At 38.2% G+C, this 21,458-nt stretch overlaps 1 protein-coding gene across 2 annotated transcripts in view; it reads right to left on the reverse strand.

The window, feature by feature from the left end:
* Nucleotides 1-5,664: 5,664 nt before the first annotated feature.
* Nucleotides 5,665-21,458, reverse strand: part of LOC118270050 (autophagy-related protein 16-1) — a 172,904-nt gene continuing 157,110 nt past the window's right edge. For both annotated transcript variants that reach the window (XM_035585497.2, XM_035585498.2), the window contains 2 exons: nt 16,880-17,015; nt 5,665-8,733 (listed from right to left, as the gene is read on the reverse strand). In XM_035585497.2, coding sequence (XP_035441390.1) covers nt 16,922-17,015 — 94 coding nt within the window. In that variant the 3' untranslated portion in view covers nt 5,665-8,733; nt 16,880-16,921. The remainder of the gene's footprint in view (nt 8,734-16,879; nt 17,016-21,458) is intronic.

The following is a 21,458-nucleotide window of genomic DNA, read 5'->3' on the forward strand; positions in this document are numbered from 1 at the left end:
TTTAAAATAGGAAAGTAAAAGCTACTCATTACGATACGTCACGTAATCTAAAGGTGTCTAGTTGTATGATATTCCGTAAGATTAAGGGTTGTTCTTTATAACACTAATTACAATTAACAAGTGACAAATTTCTAGAAATATAACCGTACCATAAGTCCTATAAGGAATGTACAAGCTATATCAAATAACAGGCGCGAATAAGGCAAGCATGTGCGATTACAAGTCGCCGTAAAAGGAACTAATTTAGATAAGTTAGAAGATGTCTTGCAATTTGCACGGCTATCCGACGATAGCACCTTAGACCAGGTAACATCTGTATCAAACTCATTTCATGCAAATAAATATTTCTTCTTTTATTCACAATTGCATTTAATCCAGTTTATATTTACCGTGAAATGCTACAAAAAGTTTAGTACAAATCCGTTTAACTACAGATATGGCACGTGAAATGCAGTTCAATAACAGTTGCAGGCTACAGACAGAAATATAAGTATTAATTCTTGTAACCGACAGTTTTATTAAATAATAAGTATCGTAAACCGTTCCTGAGGCGAATTAATACAGCGACCGATCTCTGACCCTTTATGATTTAACAATATTGTCTGTATATGAAAGTAATTATAACGGTAGCTATAAATTATCAGTGCTTTACTAGTTCTATCCCATGGCCATATAGAGGAGCATGTATGGGCTCGTGACTCCAACTTTGTATAGTTCCGTACATCTTCGAGCCTGATATCACGTTACAGTTAATACACTCGATGCGTCCGGCCACTCATCGTATAAAAATGCAATAAATTACTTTTTTTCTTTTTCTTTTCCCAGACGAGTCTGTAGGGTAAACTTCATTCGCTGATGTGGATGTAATAAAGATTTTCAATTGTTATAGGCCTAAAAACCCATTAAGTTTGTTAGTTAATTTCATGGCTTTTAGGAACATGCATTTGTTATTTAATTACTTCAATTAATGTTTCTTAAATATTTATTAAAGTCTATCGCTCGGCCTTCTGATATATTAGCTTTAAACTGATGAGAATTTTGAATTCCTTAATAAATGTTGTTATTAAAACCGTCATAAATTGGGGTCAAGTTCAGTTTTCTTTGTAAGTGCTTTGTTACTTATGCATAACATGAATTTTCCTTCTAGTTACATGTAATGATGAGCGTGTATCTGATGCGTATCTAGACGGAAGACGGACAGACAGTCCGTTGTTAATCCCAAAGGTTTTTTTATGGTAAAGCCGGTAAATGAGCAGACGGATCACCTGATGGTAAGCAATCTTCGCCGCCCATGGGCACTCGAAACACCAGAGGCGTTACAAGTGCGTTGCCGGCCTTTTGGGGATTAGGAAATTAAGTGTTGCTGGGGAATCGAGGGTTGGGAAGACTGGAGATTATTGGGGTTAATTTGTAGGTTTACGTATTTAAGGTCAAAGTGTTGACGCCAAACTATGATGTATTTTCACAGTTTACAGAACTATGGGGCCATAAGGGCCATTCTACTGCCTACGCAATAATTACAGTGAGCTGTGTTAATAACACGTAGCTTATAATAAACGCCGTATCTTAGAGAAATCAAAGAAATAGCGCATGGCTGACTTCGGTATTTATTTCTTAATTAAATCTTATGGTCATTTATTTTAATTATTTACTCGCCTACAAAGGCTCAATTAAACTATGTATGTGTTGTATACTATTATATGGGTACAGATTATGAGGACTTTTATGGAAGTTACAACGGGTTCAATAACACCGGACAAGAACAATAAAATATTATTTATTCCAATACCTATGGACAAATGGACAAAAAAGGAGAAAACTAATCAAGTCTAGAAATGTTTGCGTTTCTTTTTATAAGGTAAGTAGGTACGTACATAATGATATATGTATAGATAATAATTGCAGTATCGTGGCGGGTTGACAACCAATGAGTCGAGAGCCCCTGGCAATGTCGACAGGAATGCCACGCCAAGTGCAATTTTCCACCGCAACCAGGTTCAATTGTGATTTTCATTACCGGTCCCAAGAGTTCGCGACCTACTCTAATTAGCTTAGATGCTTATGATTAAACGACTCGGTCACGACTCGTCGATTTACCTCAAATCCGTCGCGCTTTTGTCTTGCGAGGTCGGGCCATCCGTCAAGTCGGACACCGGCTGGGAGCAATGTTGATCTATTCATGTTATATGCTGAGAAACAATTGCTCAGCTCAATGAGAAACTTAAGGTAATCAGTGTAACTTAGACTACTGAAGTTTGACATTTATCTCGCTGTCTACAGGACATGAGTTAGGAGAAGCTTTAGCTCGGACCAGTACACGTAATGGTCTAACAAGCCAGGCCGCTTCAGGGGCTAATGTTCATTTATGTTACAAATATTGCTGTTTGTTGTTCCACTTAAACAAGTATGGTGGTGGGGCACGAACGCCCATCCATTAAAGTTTTATATGAGTATGATGATATAGTAGGCACCGTAGGCAGGTCACTACGTAAGTCCGCAGTCAGCCTCCGTTAAGACTATGATAGATGGTTGCAGCACGCTACTCGTATCAGACAGATTGTACCTTTGAACTGTTTAAACAGAGATATGGTGGATACTTAGATAAATCGGATTTTGGGTTTTTAATCCTATGTAGACAAAAAAATTCTGAGAATTAATCTGTCTAGGGTCAGGAATCAATGGAAAGGTCGCCTCCATGGCTCCATCTGTGGTTACGAAAAATTAAAGAGTTTTAAGTAATCACGGCCGCGTTTCGTGCGGTTGTGTCCGACTTTTCACCAATTAACCGTACATAGGTCTGAATCTAGAACTTGTCTGAAGACACCTTTACTTTCTCACAGTTTTTGTGTAATTACCTACAGTTAGGTATCATTGGCATCCGGTTAGTTGGCAGAGCACAATTGGGTGTAAAAAAGTTCTTGACGAAATACTAGTTTTGCTTCAGAGCTTGGAAGTGGGTAATTTGTATCTTCATTTAAAACAGGTTGCGTGTAGAACTCTAACAAAGCTAATTAGCAAAAATAAAATAATGGTCTAAACTAATTTCGAGAACTATCAAGTGATAAGCGAAATGGTAAAAAGTTGTTTTCGTTGTGTAGTACGAGTAAAAAATATAACTGACAGTCGTCTCGAGTTCTGTTGTAATTTTTTTGTCTTATGTACATGATAAATCAGCCGTACGATTTGAAAGCAACTGTGCCTAATAAGTAGACCGTTATCCCAGGCCCACGCTCAGGTAGATAAATAGGTACACTAACATACTAATTTAACAGGATGTCATTAACTCGGTAAGCGCACTTACCTTTTGTTTTTTTGATGAGACATTGATCTGCTATTCCGTTCGCCTGAAGATTGAATTGCATTTTGATATGTTTCATTTGGCGCCATTTGCGACGTGATTCGGCCAAGTGCACACAAAGTAACTGTCGCTTGTTGTACACGGATCTCCAGAGTCTCGTTTTTTATGAAAACAGCCCATTATTATCCATTCATCTCCGTAAGACAGGTATGACAACCGGACCCGATGAAATTGATAACGTTTTACATGCACGCCGATGCACAGATGTATCACACAACCAAATCTTATGTTGTATTGTTGTGGGGACTTCTTGAATGAACAATCCGGTAGTATAGGTACACTAGTTGGTAGGCCTACTACACTTTAATATTAACTTCGATAATTTACTGAATTTAAATAAAATCAATTCATAGCACTGTATTTGTTTAGTGTTTTTTTTTTTGTTTATTCTTTATACTTATTTACATAAAGCATAATTGCAAGAGTCAACTTTTGGGCATCAATAACATGCAAATGCAGGCATTAACTCGTAATGAGGCCGGTATTCGGGGACACATCCGCATTAAGACAAACCGCTAGGATTTAACCGATGACATTAATTTGCAATCGATTCTGCACGTAGCTTATGCAGTTGTTTAAACTTGTTTTCGTTCGGTTCCAAAAATATTTTAAATTAGCGAGCGTATCGAGGTGTCTGCACTGTCTGCCCAGCAGACACATGTAGGTTGTGGTCCCTGGTTGTTGTGTCTTTATTGGCCGTGAAGCGTCGAGTCCTCTTCAGTCGGCCGCCGCAAGTGTTTGCATACCTCTAGGTCACGGTCAACATTCGCTTTGTCATGCGCGCTTATTCGCCCCTCAAACCTAGTAATCACTACCTAAATACTTGTCCATGTTTGCTGTACCTACCTAATTATCTGCGACGCCATCTAATTTGTTCTCCGTAATAAGTTCGCGCCAAACACTTTTTGTTCGAACAAAAACTAACACAGGTGATGTGCCAATACTGTTATTTTGTTTTGCATATCTGTTTCGTTAGACATCAATAGGTGTCGAACAAGTTCGCTACATCCAGTTCGTAGCGGGTACATGTTGGGTTTGTCCATTACGGAACACATCCCGCCTATTGTAATGATGTTTGGTGCTTACATCCGTCAAGATCCTATCTCGATAAATAAACTAATGACTGAAACACACCTGTTGTTCGCGTGGGCGGGTCTTGTAATGAAGATGAAGATAGCTCCCAGCAGTTTGATGTTCGCACAATGGACCTGAAGCTCGTATCGCATCCATTTTGAATCTGTTTTTGTACTCTGTAATAAATATTTATTTATCATCCCATGACGTGGTGATGTCTTGCACTTATCAATACCGTTTCAAGTTACATACAATGGCTACCTTAAGAATTCGAATGCCTATTAATTTATTCATAAATTGCAAAATTGCAAATTAATTCGTTATTTTTTGATGGAATTGTTAAAGAATGGTTTATCTTTTTCATTATTTTTATAACATCCCTGGTACCGTACGTAACAATGAAGAGAGAAGGTGTCATGGCCTGAGTAATGGTTTGTTTCCCCAAAAGGACAGAGCAGAGTAAAATTCAAGCCTTAAAAAGTCTGGTTACGAAATTGGTAATGAACTTGTGTAAAACAGAGGTAATTGTACGAGTAATGCGGTTGACGCAATGTGGTTTGTTATGGTGGTGGTAAATCTTGGCTGGTTGGACTAATTGGCCATATTGTGCTATTACCGGCGTAATGGTGGAGAGGCCATTAGGCGGGCACGAGTCGCGGTGACGATACCTGAGCACAGCCAACGACCCATGCGCTTGCGCCGCGCCCGTCATACGGCACACATATTTGCATATGGCCAATCAGACAAATGAGGAAGTATTTTTATGTAAACTTGATACACGATTTGGGGTCCAAGTTCAAAATAGTTATTTTGTTATGAAGTTGATTCACTTAAAACGGCGGTGTCAAACGTTGAGTAAACAGTAACGGGATCTCGTTCAAAAGTTTGGTGAGCTGCTTAACCCGCATTACAATGTGTGCGCAGGCGCTGGCCGCAGACACATGGATAGCAAATGACTATGAGTTATTGTTGGAGTGTCGGCGGCTCCCCTCGGGTGCTGCTTTAATTGGAGAAACGGCTGGGTCAATGGGTGATGACCGCAGTTTGCAGGTAATAGCAGACTTAATAACTTCACCTGAATAAATCACGCGTACCCGTTATTATTTCTTCAAATGAATGTTAATTTGACAAGGCACGAATAGAAGTGCGAACTAATAATACAGTAATATCGAACAATGAAGTGCTCACGAAAGTAAGCAAAAAATTAATTCGATTAGAATGTAAAAACCGTCTGTAATAAAAACACATTTATTTTCATATTGAATATATATATAGGTACAATTCGAAGAATAAAAGTGACGGAAGTAGATACAATTTTATTTAATGACGATCGACCAAATTGGCATTACATTGTTTATAAACGTTTCTCCTGTACAACGTTTCAGTACAAAAATATCGATAGTAACATATCTCAAGCTACGTTTACAAAAGTTTATTATGCATTCACATACATTTACACGCATAACAATCAAAGTTACTGACCGAATTACAAAATACGCGTAGAAAATGTTAAGGAAAGGTTCCAACGCATTCATTATAGAACGTCAATGTGATGTAACGTCTATCTAAAATAAGGACAACAGTCTTGTAAAGCTGTATTATAACTATACTTACTATTTACATGCAATTAAACTGATGTTAAGATGTTACTGAGCCTTGAAGAAGCAGCAACTTTTCGTTACTTTATGACAAATTAATTAAATCATTATACCATATACATATAAGTACTCGCTTAGTAATAAAAGGCACATTATAATCGTTAGATACAAGCTAGCTGACTGTAGTTCGGCCACATAAAGGTTTAAGTGGTCGTGGCATGAGACAGCGTCGACTCGACGTACGGGAATTATTCGAGTGACTATGAATATTTTCTTACAACAAATCGGTTATATGATAGCACAGAGGTGTAAAGTCTCCTCCTGTCTCAACAAAACAGTTACAAATTGAGGAATTTCTCCGATTAGGTTAAGCGGTTTTTGATGTTTGCGCACAACACATTTATCTTGGATGTAAACTATTGATGCCATGTCGTTTAAAGTTACGCAAACGATAAAAAAAAACTTAAACTCGTTCTATACCATCAGTTTAATTATGCTACGTCAAATAATATTATACATTTCCAAAAATACCTAGAAAAAATCAATAATATATTTTTATAGTAATAATATATTACACTAATTCATATACGTGGTGGCATTTCTTGTGCTCATTTACAAATGACTGAACCAAACACAACCTCTTGACTCAACTAATAAATTCAAACAAAAAATCACACCATTTTGGTATAATCTACATTTGAAGAACGTCTTCCTTTTAAGTGCATAATGTGTTTATCTTACCTACATTTCTGACAATTCATTTACATTTTTATATACCAAAAAATACACCATAAAATACCGCTAAATGCAAATAATATGATATCAAATGAATTTATCACAAATACATAAAATAAAAGTGAAAAATCTTATACGTCGAAGATAAGTGACTAGTTATAAAGGTGGCCGGCGCAATATTGGCTCAGTAACGCCGCCATTTGAGTGAATAGAAACTCATAGCTCAGTGACAAACAAAATGTACCAGTATGATTGTGATATTATTGACATGTTTATTGGCAAGAAAAGTGTATTGTGTAGAGAGACAAGACGCATCCGACAGTCCTATGCAAAGTGAGAATCGTAGGTGTTGAAGGCTATTATTAGCCGCGCCGAAGGTTAACGAAGCGTAATTTAAGACCGGCGCCGGATTAGGTTTTTTCTGATCGAATTCGGGTCCGGACGTCGCAGCAGTTACGAGTAATTAAGCGGTCGGTTATGAGGTGTAATTACATGTGAAAATAACACTTATGAGTGGAGCAGGGTCGTTGAACTGTGCAGCAAAAAATGTGGTAAAAAATGACGACGAAAAAGTTGCCCAGCCTCAAGCCTGGTTGTCAAAACACGTCACAGGAATATGGATGTGTCGCCTGCGGCGTGCGCGCTTCTGACTTAGGGCTGCCAACTGCTAACGGTCACTATGGACATCTATCGAATGAACTCAGCACCTTAAACCTTTCTGCTAATTTAAAATGTAAATACAAAATCATCTAGTAAGTGAAAAAGCGTGTTAAAATGGCAAATACGAAAAAAAAAATTTCATCAGATTTTCTCTAAATTTTGCTGATGCGTATGACATGACAAGTAGAAAGATATGTAGATGAATAAAATTTTGAGGTTTAATAAAGATTCAAAATGGCAGCCCTAGATCGGCAAACCGCCGCACTCTTATCGGCTCAGCAGTTTATTGATCGCGAGAGGCTTCGGTAGTCGCCGACGCCCGATCATTGTTTGCTAATGAGACTTCGGGAAGCACAGGTGGTCCGCTGCGATCTAACTCAGTTAACTAAAACAAATATGATGTCATGTTGACAATAACAAATGACTCCCATTAATTTATCCTAAACGTCGCAGTAGGTACTAGGATAACATACGCTATGGTTATATCAACTAGCGAGTTACATGGCTATTGTTCTCTTTACAATTCCTATCGTTACCTTGAGAGACGTAACAGTTCTAACACTAACTTATATAACACTATTACAAAGTTCACATAATTAACTACAACATAAACGTAAAAAATCGCAACGCGGTGAAAGGTTCACGCCACAAACGCACATTCAGAGCTTGCATTATAAAATATCGCATTGCTTTGTCCGGTGCACGATTTCCAGCTTTAAAATGCACAGAACAATGCACACGATCTTATACAGGAATGGAAAATCAAACTATAGGTACAATTGACGGAAGACAGCTTACATTCTAAATTGGTGAAGGCTCGCCACCAGACCGCACTACACTTCAGTTCGCCCAACACTTGACGTTGAAGCTCCACTCACACAGCATGGACACATTGACGGGATGAATTTTGATACGGTTTGAGGTAATTTGTATTCATTGAGGTTTGAAGCTTCAACGCGTTGTTATTATAAATCTGACAATAAAAGATCTGAAACATGTACGTAGCACCTCATCATATTTACAAATTTTAATAATATTTACTCGTATAATCACAAAAATATATGAAACAGTTTTGATTGACATTCATTCGCTGTCATCGATCAGTTTTTCCATTTAGTTAGCACGCGATACATCCGTACTCGTCCGTTACGAAATGTGACGCGTGACGGACGCATTCAATTTCGTAGTGCATATTGGTTGTTCTCGTTACGCGAATCGATGAAATATGTCCGTGGTGATACCTAGCAAAAAGTCGAACATCTCTCCTGAATCGTTCTCGGCTCCCCTCTTATCATCCTCCTTGACGACCTGTGAACAAAGTTTTACGTAAAATGAGTAAATCATACATTCTGCAAACTAATCTATAGCTTGTCAGGTTATATGTGCAATGGATTGCCCTATTGTAGTAATATAAGGTGCCTACATTACAGCTGGTCCCTATCGTAAAACATTTTATGACAGCTACTTACAAGCAGATTAGTTTTGCTCTTATTTTTAGCAATAAGGTAAGGGTAATGGAAGGTAAGTGCGTAAGTAAATAGCGCCATTGCGTTGCACTGCGCAGTACACTTTAATATCTGCGACTATCTGATAACATCAATTAAGGTTTTAGTTACAGTGAAATATGTTGAGATTAACAGGTTAAGTGTGGAACGACCGTTATTTTGTGGTTCTCGTATATTTGTACTTCACGGCTGTGTTTCAAATTGAATCGGTATCCGCGATTTATGCAGGTCGTTAGACGATTGTTGATATGTGTATAGAGATTAATTAAATTAAATACAATACCGGCTGGTGTATTTGTATGGGTTTCTGGTTGTTTTAAACCAGTTAGGAGCAATGCCTCGAGCTGCGTTCTAAATAGGCGCGCTATAAATGTTACAGTGTCTCGCAGCTTAAAGTAATGATAGATTACTAACGCATCGCCTACAAACACAGTGCCCTATTTTTATAAGTTCATTCTTGGAACTTAGTAGTAAAAGTATCCGATTTGAGGTATTTCTAATCAAATCAAATATTTAAAATAATGTTGTACTTTATTCGTGCTTACGACCATTATATCAAAGCATCCATGCAATTTGCGTTGCCGGGCCATTTCAAACATTGAATCGACATGTAATTTGAAAAGATTAGAATGTGACTGTCAATGATTGAATTTAGTAACATCTATCGCGAGAGCCACACTCACGTTTTTTACTATGAAATGAACATGGGTAATAATAGTTGCAAATCACTGAAGGTTCACAAGCAAATGATACAATGATAGCACATAAACGCGGCGAGATAATAATTTAATCATGATATTAGCCCCGCTCGAGGGCAAATTGCTCCGTTTATTTAGAGATGAAAAGAAAAAGAGTGTGACACACATTTAAAACAGGAGAGATCGTATCGCAAAAAGTTTAATGAATGGGACGCGGCAATGAGCATATTTCGTGTTCATTGTTGCCGATTTCTCAGAGCGATTTGCTAATAGCGGCTATTAGCCCGCCTCCGGTCGCCTCCCGTGATGTTGCGTGTTGACTACCGGCCTTACTAACCTATACAAAAAATATAATTATTCCTAAAACGGTAACACTTAATTGATCCTTCATGTGTGTATATAGTCTTACGGTAAAATTGGTGTCACGTTTTTTTCGGGTACCGCCGTGCGGTCGCCGCTCGACTGACCGTTCTAAAGTAGCGAATTTATCGATACGTTATTAACTTTAATTCTATATGCGGCAGAGTAATTACCAGTGAAGATAATGTACTTTACGGTTACCAAGTTTGTATTTGATTTATTCATGTTTACTGAACGTGTAGTGCACTACAATTATATTTATCAGATTTCGAACACCGTGTTTTAGCGAAATTGAAATGAGCATGAAATGTTTAAAACCATGTTATTACATTTCAATCATTTCGTAATACCACACCTTTTCATGTTTTTATTCATAGCTGAGCTTAGTTTGTATCAAACAAAATTTACAGACCGTAAAATTACGGTGCAATAGCTGTAGCTACAACTAATGTGAATGTCAGAAGTTTGGTGCGGAGACCACAGGCAGTCCGCAGCTGACGAAACACAGGCATTAGTACGGTGGGAATTTCTTTTATCGAAACAATCAAAATTATATTTACATTTTTACTATTTTACGCATGAGTCATATTAACAGACATTAAAGTGTTGTACCGCTAAAATGTGGATTTCCTCGAAATAATCGACACAAAATGTGTGATTAAGTTTTAAATAAGTAATTAACGTTGGTGTCGGTGCGGTGTTGCGGTAATTTGCGAGGCTGCTGCTACAGCCGTGGATGATTGAGATCTGCGACATTCGTGCGGCGAGCGCCTGCGCAGGTCATTACGCCGAAACTTCGGTCTCGGCGTGCAACGGTATCGAGACGAGGCGCTGAGATGTTTTGGGACAAATTTAATCATATAAAGCAACACTTCACTCACTGAGCTTTTAATCTATCTAAAAAAAGATTCACATCAATGTTCCTTGCTCATTCTCACAGTGTAATGGAAACCACCGAATGAAACCTTTTTGATTTTTGATGGACATTTTGAGAACTCGCTGTGGGCTTTAAAAGCAATTTGTGATGAAAGTACCTAATGGACATTGATCTGTGATCTATAGATGTTAAGAATAGTTTAGTTTTTATGGTGACCCGATAATCATACATTAATTTTGATTGACGATTGAAGTTTATTATGAATAGATCTGTGTCAGGCTTCGAAAACTATAAAGCGTTCGCATCTGTGTGAGAGATCTAGAAAGCTAACTATAATTTGATTCTGTGTACACCGGTCAATTATAATTAATACAATGAAATAGTGATGTGTAACAAAAAGTTTGAAGAAGATGAACGCTCTCCCGATGGGGAACGAAAGTGTGCCATCAGAGTGCGAGTACAAAAAGAATGATACTGATCACGTACAGAGCTGGAGTATTAAATTTTCCGCTTCGTTTTGGCGACAAACGGTTAGTGAACGGTCCAGCGCGCGTGTTGCGCTCGCGACCACCTCAATTCGGCGAGTAACGCCAGCCGGCCGGACGCTATGCTGGCTTTTCAACTAACTTTTGAATACTTTACTGTTCTTTTCACTGAATTAATTTCCATGGTATGACGCAGCATGACGATTCCAAGAAAATGATAAAACATGTTTATTTTATAATTATTTGACGTTGACTTTTGTTTAAGATTTGGCACACTTTATTATTTACTCGCTGCATAAATCGCTGTGAAATGTATTAAAAGAACAGTATCTACATGTACAATCTTCAACATACTGACACGAAAACAATTTTTACGTTTAATATTTTATTTTCTTTAGAAACGAGTGTTTAATTCCATTAAAATAGTTTTCTTCCAATCAAGCAACTGAAATGTTATCAGATTGTGTTAGTCGATTTATGCGGTTAACACCACTAGTGTTGTGTCGATCGACAGGCTGTATACAATTGATGGATGACTGTCCGATCCACACACACGCCAATCATGATTCGTGTCGATCGCCTGCAGCGACAACATCCAATACATGATACGGTAAGGATCTACATCGCCGACACCCACTTATTTAACCGTCCTCCTTTTATTTTCCTGTGTTTGTTTTTGTGCCTTAAATAGGCACAACTATTCTTAGTAGTCAAACCAATATTAAAATAATTAGTGTTATTGCTCGTTAGTGGCCTGGGGTTTCAATTCTCTTTTATCGTTGTTTAATCATCTGTATCAATTTGTTTCTTGTTATCTTATTTGTTTCATTAATAGGATAGGCTTTTTATCGTCATGTTTTTCAGTGAAAATAATTTGATAGCAAAAATAATCGAAAAAAGTATTTATTTTCTAATTAGGTATGTAGAGCTTTCTTCACGTTCTATGATAGTTTGAAAGTAAAAATCGAGCAAATACCTTCGCGGGACTTCTTTATTCAGAATGTTCGGATTTATGTCGCGAGACAATATGGTCCGGCCGCTCGAGACCCATACATACACTACACAAAAACTTAATGAAAGTCGAAAGTACGCTTTCACTTGTCGGCGGCATTGTATTGTGCGTCAATTGTATACAACACATTTTCAATTGTATTTCTTAAAGTTTTTTAAAACAAGGGTGGCGTACTCCCAGACGGCCATTAGCAGTCTAGCCGGTCATCGGCACAGAATTAGCCACAGCATAAATTTTAAGCAGGTATCGCACACAATGCGACATGTTCTAGATAGCATTATTATTTTTGAGTGGACTCATGGTCGGTTTTGAATAGAATACGTTTCCAGATTTGAATAAAATCTACGGTTGATTTATTCAGGAGATGCGGATGACGTTTTGTGTGTGGATAACGAAGCGGCTTTTGTAGGATTGGATAGACTTGTATCTTGTTCTGAGCCTTGTAATATGAAATTGCATCTGAAGCATGCAATGGAGGCTGTGCACTAGTAATAAGTGCTTGTAATGGTGTAAGAAAGGCGACGGCTTGCACCTGTGCGTCAAACAAGAGCTACCGGAGCTCGGCTGCGTCTGCGCATTGTGGACATATCAAGTGTCAAGCACTCAGCGAGATGACCGACATAAATTAAAGAAAGATTTATACACGCGCACATAAATTTAAGTCAAGATAATAAAATTTTATTCGTGATAAACCCTATCTAGATTTTTGGTAGTATTTTTGTTTACGACTGCAATCAAATTCGTTCATCTGATAATAAACACTTAATGTAAAAAAAGATTTCACGAAATGGTTGGCAGTGGCAGTTCGTTAGTTATTTATCAATAATTTGTGACAGTTATAATCTGAATGTAATTCAACTTTTTGGGTTGGTACCTACCCAAAAAGTATCAGTAATATTAAAAACAGTAGATTACACTGCATAAGTACTTCTTACACGTATTTGTAAGAACTATAATTACAATTATTGCCGGCCATGTTTTATTTATACCACACACGAAGTTTCATTGCCGTTTAAAATAAAATAATATGTTATTTGGAGCAATTAGAGTTCTTAATAGTTTGATGGCGTCGCGTCATTAATAACTGAAGCGTCGTTAAAAATGTTCTTCTATGTAGGTATGTAGGTACCTATGATACGTTATTATAAACATAGGTACATATTATTACTAATATAACATGGGAGTTTTCTTTTTTTATTTGACTTGGATTATATATTTTGTTTTTGTGACCCTGATGGTAAGCAATCGGCGCCGCCCATAGACCCTCGAATACCAGAGGCATTACAAGTGCGTTACCGGCTTTTTGGGGGGTTAGGAATTAAGGGATTGTTGGGCATTTGGGGGGTAATTAGGCATCCGGTAACTACACCCACATGACGAAACATGACGCAAGCGTTGTTTCACGTCGGTTTTCTGTGAGGTATCACTCCGGTCAAGCCGGCCCATTCGTGCCGAAGCATGGCTCTCCCACAATTTATATATCGATTAATAAGGAGGAATCTGAAAGGAGGTTATTTAACTGCTTGATTGGGATAGTGGTTTGCCGGTAGGAATTGGAGCTGCACCAACAAGCTCAGTTTTTTTTAAGGAAAAATCGTCCAATGACTTCTCTCGCCTTGGGCGAGGCGAGAAGGAGTGTCAGTCTCTTACTGACTAAAAACCACCCCGTTCCTACTACTGCTTTTCGAGCCGGAGTCCCGGTAAACCCGCTAGGTAGTCCGCAGCTCCGGACAAGCTTAGTTTTAATTTAAATGAGTTTCCTAACACACTCAACTCTTATAATGACTCCTAAGAACGAATTTGAACAAAACTTAAAAATTGTAATAAAACTTTATTACCGCAGTAAGTAGAGCCACGTGAACGTAATCATAATTAAAGCTGATGTAAAGTACAAATTAAGTGAATTATTATATGGTAATTAATGTCTTACGTATTATGATAATTTATGGCACTCATTATATTATTTAAGCTAAGCAAGTGCTTTGGTTACGCAAATTATTGTTTTTGTTATTGCTATTATGGTATATTACTGCCTCGTTTGTGTAGTGGTTGGTTGGTAAGGAATTAGCGATTCGTTTGTTAATTACTTAGGTATTTGCTTAGTCAAACTGTACAAAAAAGCAAGTTTATGTAGCCATGCGGACAACGTAACAGGTTGCTGGGGCTCTGGCTGAATCCAGAAGAAGGTATGGGGTGGTTTATAGTCACTAAGAATTTGGCATTCTCTCTCCTTCATCCGAAGGTGGAGAAGTCACTGGATGACTTTGTCCCCTCAAAAAAAAAGTAGCCAAGAAGAACATCGTGTGGCTAAAGGTGGCTGTGGGGTTCAAACCTAACTCATAATAGATAAATACCAGAAAGTGGGATAAAACTGACTATTGGGTGTAAGAGCCTATTAAAAGACCTTGAATATGATGGTAAGCGAATTTCTCCGGTGACGTGGTTGGAATTACAAACATAAAAATTCAGATACACATCACACCTAGACTGGGAACATAAAATTTGTGGAACAGAATTAGTGATACATTGCGTAGCTGCTGGTTATCAGCTATTGCGTCGCCGTGCGTCGCCGTGCAACCAATATTCAATTCAAGCTTTGAGGTCATTTTGGTCGGACACGCCTAGTGCTAAGCTTTACAGCTTAACCTAACCTGTCAGGGTTATGTTATAATAAAGCAATTTAGTCGTTTTAAAACATACAGGTACATAACCGAAGCCGGTACCAGTTTTGTAGACATACCAGCACATCAGGCTACCCAAAACTGTATAAAATCTCTTCAATAAAATTTCATCTTTATTACAGGATTATAAAGTTAAAAGTTTATTAGAGAAATTTGACAGTTTGGGTGAGTTTGATATGCTTGGCGTCTGTAGTAGAGGCACGTCGTGCTTATACGCGTATTTAATGATATTGAAAGCATTGAGTATCTGCATAATAAACAGATTTTCACGGCGTGTTCTAAGGAATTTACTACTGAAGTACTAAACAGACTATGCTTTTATATCTTATGCTATTAAGACTTAGCGATGCTTCGAAGTACTTACAACGTATACAAGACACGGCCATCATGTTCTGAATCTAAAATGAAGGATTTTCTAACATCACGTAATTTAGTATCATGTGTTTCATTCCTTGAAGGGGTAGACAGTGGTACCTAGGCATGTTGTTGGGGATGAGCCTATAATTTTCTGTTTAAGTGTAAATTGCTTATTATAGTTAATAGTGTGAAAATGTGATAATTAAGCTACGGGTGGTAATTAAAGTTATAGCCGTGTAGCGAGTTGTTATACTTTTTTGATGGGTAAATAAAATTTATGTGTCCGGTGCGTTCGCATTACACGAAGGTGAAGTAAACTTAAGATGTACGTATGGTAGTTATGGGTTTCTGTGCAAAAACGCAGAAAATGGCTTTATATTTAAATATTTGGACGAGAGCATACATGTTGTGTTTAGATATATAATATAGCATATTCTACAAAAAAAGAAGTAAGATGCTCATATTGTTCCCATATTCGGTCATGACACACTTAACTTTTATAACCACATTAATAAAAACTTGTAGAAATCTATACAAACATAAAATCAACCTTATAAGGAGACGTCAAACATAACAATAATGACGAAGTGATGAAAAGGCTTCGAATATAAAAGTATGACACTAAACACGGACATTAAATGGTTCAAAGTCATTAGTCATTTATCTGACAGCGGAACGAGTAGCGACAACACATTACGAGCCATACAAGCAGGTATACCATACGTGATTAAAATGGATGAGAAACGTGTCGAAATATTGTCGAAAATGTGAAACTACAAATAAAAACGTCAACATTACACGTGTCGTTAAAAAGTTGTAATGTTTATATTTATGTTAACGACGTGTGGAGTTACTATGCCGTCCTAGTGATAAGGACGGCCTCGGTAACTAAACTAGACAATGATGTCAAGAATTCACAATGCTGTAAACCTTTTAACCTACCACGTTGATGGCAGTATGTCCGCTGTGAGAGTTGGCACTCATCAGAGAAACAGTTAAAGTGTAAATCATAGTAACATGTTTAATAATAACTAATTAATAAAAGGCAGTATAAATGTTTGCAATTAGCAGTTTATAGCGACAGTAAAGCAATGAGAATTGTGAAGGAACTGCTTGTAATGTTAGTCACATGATGGGTGGACGGCTCGTTACTAATCGTCCACTACTGCGGTATTTACGAGTGTGTGCAACTCTTTTAGTTGCCAAGTCTGACGTGCAACACCCGCGGTACCGCTACACTTTGTAGTTAAAGCCTTCAGCTAAATTAGTTGAAGTGTACATTGTACAATACAGTCGTACACTTGGCAAGGAGTTAGCGAGGTACATTATAACTGTATGACGGAACTCATTAATGATAAGCTGTATCCCGGTTTACTTAAGTATTTCAGCGGTTTATTGTCGAGACATGGGTTAATAAAAGTAGAATTTATAGGTGGTATTACGTCTGTGCTTTTATGTAGTCGTATATGAGATATGAACCTGTACGGGTGGTGGCGATGGCAGGGGCGCCTCCCAGGCTTGTCACAAATCTCCCCAGATGACTGCGCGCTTGCCGCGATCTACTGACGCGAGTAACCCAGACTGAGGGTGCCATGACACCGCCGTGACTGCCGACCTGGAAACAAATAATTACATTTTATATGGAATTAGCACAAGTTTCATAGATGACAGAATCACTTATGTAAATATTGCTACAAAATCGGTCCAAAGGGACATACATGTACAATTTTATTATAAAGAAGCGCCAAACACAATGAGGAAATTACAGGTCCGATATTACGAGGCTCTATAAATATTATACAATCGACGTGGTCGGTAATATTTTGTGCAACTTGGACCTGTCGGTCGTGTTCAGCAGCCGCGCTTACGACCGCTAAACACAGATGCATTATTGACATCAAATAAAGCAATAGTAAATGTTATATTTTTATTATAGAGCTTTTCTCCATTACGTGAGTAAACCGTGATTTTTAGTTAACAAATGTTATTTCTGAATCATCTATGAAAGAGGTTAAATATAACGGTCATACAAAGAGTATCATCTTCAATCAACATGTGTAAGTACCACAAACATTTTATGACCATTGATGCTGATGATGATTGAACAAATTAAGGTTTAGCCGGAAAATATGTATATGCAAAAATGTTTATAGCGGCCATCGGGCTATCATCAAGATCACCTGCGTGTAACACGAACATTTTCTTCTAAGATCGGCCACAAAAATTGAAAGTTTAATCTTTGATGTAAGCTAGGAATTCCGACAATATCTAAGTTCACCGGGTCATAAAATAAAACAAGTACTTAGTTTATCATAAAACTGGAGCGTTTTTGTGTGCAAGTCGCATGAACCGTTACATTTCTCGGAATATTATATGAGGAGACTATGAACGGTATCCGGCGTTATATGACCGTACATTACGAATATTATGTCGCAGTTTAAATCTGTGTTACTGGCACTTACAGATACTCATCGGGCTCTATTAACACATCGACACTTAAATGAGATTAACGAAAAAATATGTCCAATAAAAAATCCAATATTCTTGACCATATACCGATGATGATCGTAGACGAGCTGGAGAGCGGTCACGACGTTTGAAATACATTTCAGTTTGCGGGATCCATTTAACTTATAAGGAAGGATTGTGACCCGACAAGTCCATAGTCGTACAATTTCGAGTATAGGAACTGTTGTACGCAGCTTTGATTGTCGGAGGCCGCTTAAAGGCTTTACATCGTATCTATGCGGGGCGAGGCCTCTCATAAACAAGAATTAGCGTCGGGTTTGTTCGGCTCGTTTACACATACCGCTCCCGGTCGCCTATAACGAGCCTGACCAGGGATATCCAATACGGGGACTAGGAAGCGCCGTAACACGAACAAATCTGGTAAGCAAAACCTGCGATTGTTTCCTTATTGCATTCCGCCTCCGATATCATGATTGTTTTTATTGAATCATATCATAGCAGTACGTGCGCCTGCGCCGACATGTTGTTCCGACTGATCTGATTACTGTCAGAAACCACCTCCTCGTCAGACACTTAATAACCGTTAATGTATTCAATTTCTATATTGGACTCAAGCGCAGTTAATTAAGTGATGGCTTTAATGGTTCCGCCTACAGGGCAACGTTTGGAAAACGTTGTAAATAATAATTAACGCTGAACTAAAGTAATAAAATGTTGAGAACCGGATTTGTTGATCGATTTATTCTGTACATGAAAATATAATTAGTGTATGGCCGATATTTGCGCGTTGCTTGAATATTTATATTGCTATAAATGGACGCACATAAACGTGTATGTCGCTGTCGTATTTCTTACTCCCGGCCTGGCTTGATTCATAACTAAGTAACAGGGCTTCAGTGTTCGGAAACAGGTTACCCAATAAAGTAATTTCAAGAACCTATCTGCAGCGGTCGTTACCCTTTCCGCTACAAAAAGCATGCACCGCGATTAGTCGAGACCAATGTCCGGACATACACTACATACCGTACTCACGCTGGTGATGGCGAGGGTAGTTAAAAACTGATCATACGGGACTTCCAACAAAAGAGACTCGCCTTAGGCGCATTCTAGAAATGCTTAATTTAAAACGTGAACCGCGGTCTGCATGCACTTAGTACCAAGATTAAATGTGCTTCACTTCGTATCCGTCGCAGTTAGAATAGAACGCGTCGTATTTTCTTTACTCCACATAAGAAAATGAACGTCTGTTAATAATCTCCAACGTTTATTAGGCAATAATTTCTTTACAGAACGAATAAACTATCCGCCGCGGAAATTATTAAGAGCATACACGCGAGGTGGTAGTTATCGGCACTTGTCAAGTTTACTACTTCCACTCTGAAATAAGTTATCATAACAAAAAGTAAACTACGAACTGACTTACGAATTATTTTTAGCTCTAAGCCACATTCCACGCATATTTAATTGGAATATCTCGGGATCGCAAGCAATCTGTATCGTCCTTAATCGATAGCCATTTGAAGACGATTAATTGCCAATAATGTATTTTGTTCCGAGTCTAACGATAAGATTCAACGATTGTGCGTCTGGGAGATAAATCATGGTAATGGTGGACGACAACAGTAATGTGTGTCGCACATGTTTGAGCTAATTTTGTGCGACGGCCGCCTGCTGGGCGTGAACATCGGACAACTCTGGTACAACGTACGCCAAGTACCGCGGATGACGTACAAAAGCACAGGCATAGACCATTTCACTAATATCGAGGTCCTATTGCATGAACCTTTCCGGAAACGTCCGGCGTCATGTTCGGAACAGTTCAGTGTGCACTATGCTACGGTGCATTCACTATATTTTGAATTAGAACTCACATTGGGTTCGCGTATATTTATATAAACATAAACTATTTGTGACACGAATCATTATAAATGATATATTCAGACATTTGTTCCAGCGTCTTTGAAATATATAATTATCGTCAAGACCCTTTACAAAGCAGATGTTTACACGCAGACGTATATTAGGAAGTAATTTAAATGTTTGCAAAGACATGTAATAGGTACAGTCCCTCCGCGGTTAAAAGCGTATGAGTATGAAATAGGAAACAATGGCTGGCCTTAAGGAAAACAATCTTTATTGCTCATCTCACTTTATTTCGATATTGTTGTGTTCAAATTGATTTTAGCCGGAGATGATAAGAGTTTTATGTCGCAACGGTATATTGTAGGAAACCGTAGTAATGTTTGTTTCAATATTGAATCAGACTCGACAATACAGTAATAAAGTGGGCGAGTAGCTTAACTGTTCAAACTCACATCGAACGCTGAACAAACTGACATCAGTGTGGTACCTATTACTAAGCGAAAATATGCATGTCGAGATGCGGAGGAATGTTTCCGCGTTACTTTTGTCCTTGTTACGGTAAAATTGTTTACACTATTGTGTGTGGTGTGTCGGCGCGAATTAAGTGCGATTGCATCGCGCCGTGCACTTGTGGTGGACACTGCGAGGGAACAATATGTCCCATTTGCGGCGATCTGCGGAGAATGGGCCCCAGCGACGGGTTGCGCGGGTGTCTTGACAAAGATTCGATCAAGTCCTATTGCAGCGAGCGCTGCCGATAAGACTGGACGCGACGCTCGACAAGACCTAAGGGCAAGCAGTCCTTTGACTGCCGCGCTTGTCTACGACCAGGAAGTGCTATCGTAAATAATGTGCCATTTAAATGTACGATATGTCTTTAATATTCAACTAATTAAATATCAAAGTGGCACAAGTAAATACAATGCAGTCTAACGTAATGCCTTGCTACAAGCTTAGATTACTTGTCGGATTCCAGAAAATCACATTACAATGTTTTGGCATTTCGTATTCAAATGGATTCAAATGTCATTCTTTACTTTAATCGCATCGAGCAGGTGTGACGATAGCTTAATGCCAAATAAATATGCAGTGTACGGTATGGGAAAGAGAAATTTGCAATGGTGAGACAGTCGAGCCAATGTTGACCTCACGATTTCAATTGTCCATGCGAAATGTTACGGGGATAGCGAACGATGTCGCGACTAAAACAATTCCAGTTTAAAATTCAAGGTCAGAAATGTGTCGGCTGAAAATTTATTGCGAATCTCAAAGGTCACATCTTCCGTGAGCCACAGTTACAGTTAGAAAGAAACGAACGAATTGAAAACAAATTGCAGCTCCGCAAACGCTATAGGTGAGCTATTGTTTAGGACGTCTGTAGATTATATCGAGAGCTATTTCAATAACTCAAGATATAAATTAGGTATTTTGTGATTATTGTAATGGATTTATTGTCTAGTAGCAAATATGGATCTCAACTGGGAATATTTGGAGCTATTTCTATTGTGTTTTATATCGGTCTGTATAATCAGAGTAATGTCATTGTCTTGCGAAATTCTGACGTAAGAATATTTAGATGACAGGTATATGTACTGGGGAGGTATAATGGATTAGAATCCTGATCAATAAAAAGTGTGGTAAGTTGTAAAAGTGGAGGAACTGGTTGCATTGGTCGGAGTAAATCAGTGAGTTAGCAGCCGCTTATGCACCTCGCTATCTTTTAGAA

Source organism: Spodoptera frugiperda, chromosome 30 (assembly GCF_023101765.2).
Source record: "Spodoptera frugiperda isolate SF20-4 chromosome 30, AGI-APGP_CSIRO_Sfru_2.0, whole genome shotgun sequence".
Taxonomy (NCBI): domain Eukaryota; kingdom Metazoa; phylum Arthropoda; class Insecta; order Lepidoptera; family Noctuidae; genus Spodoptera; species Spodoptera frugiperda.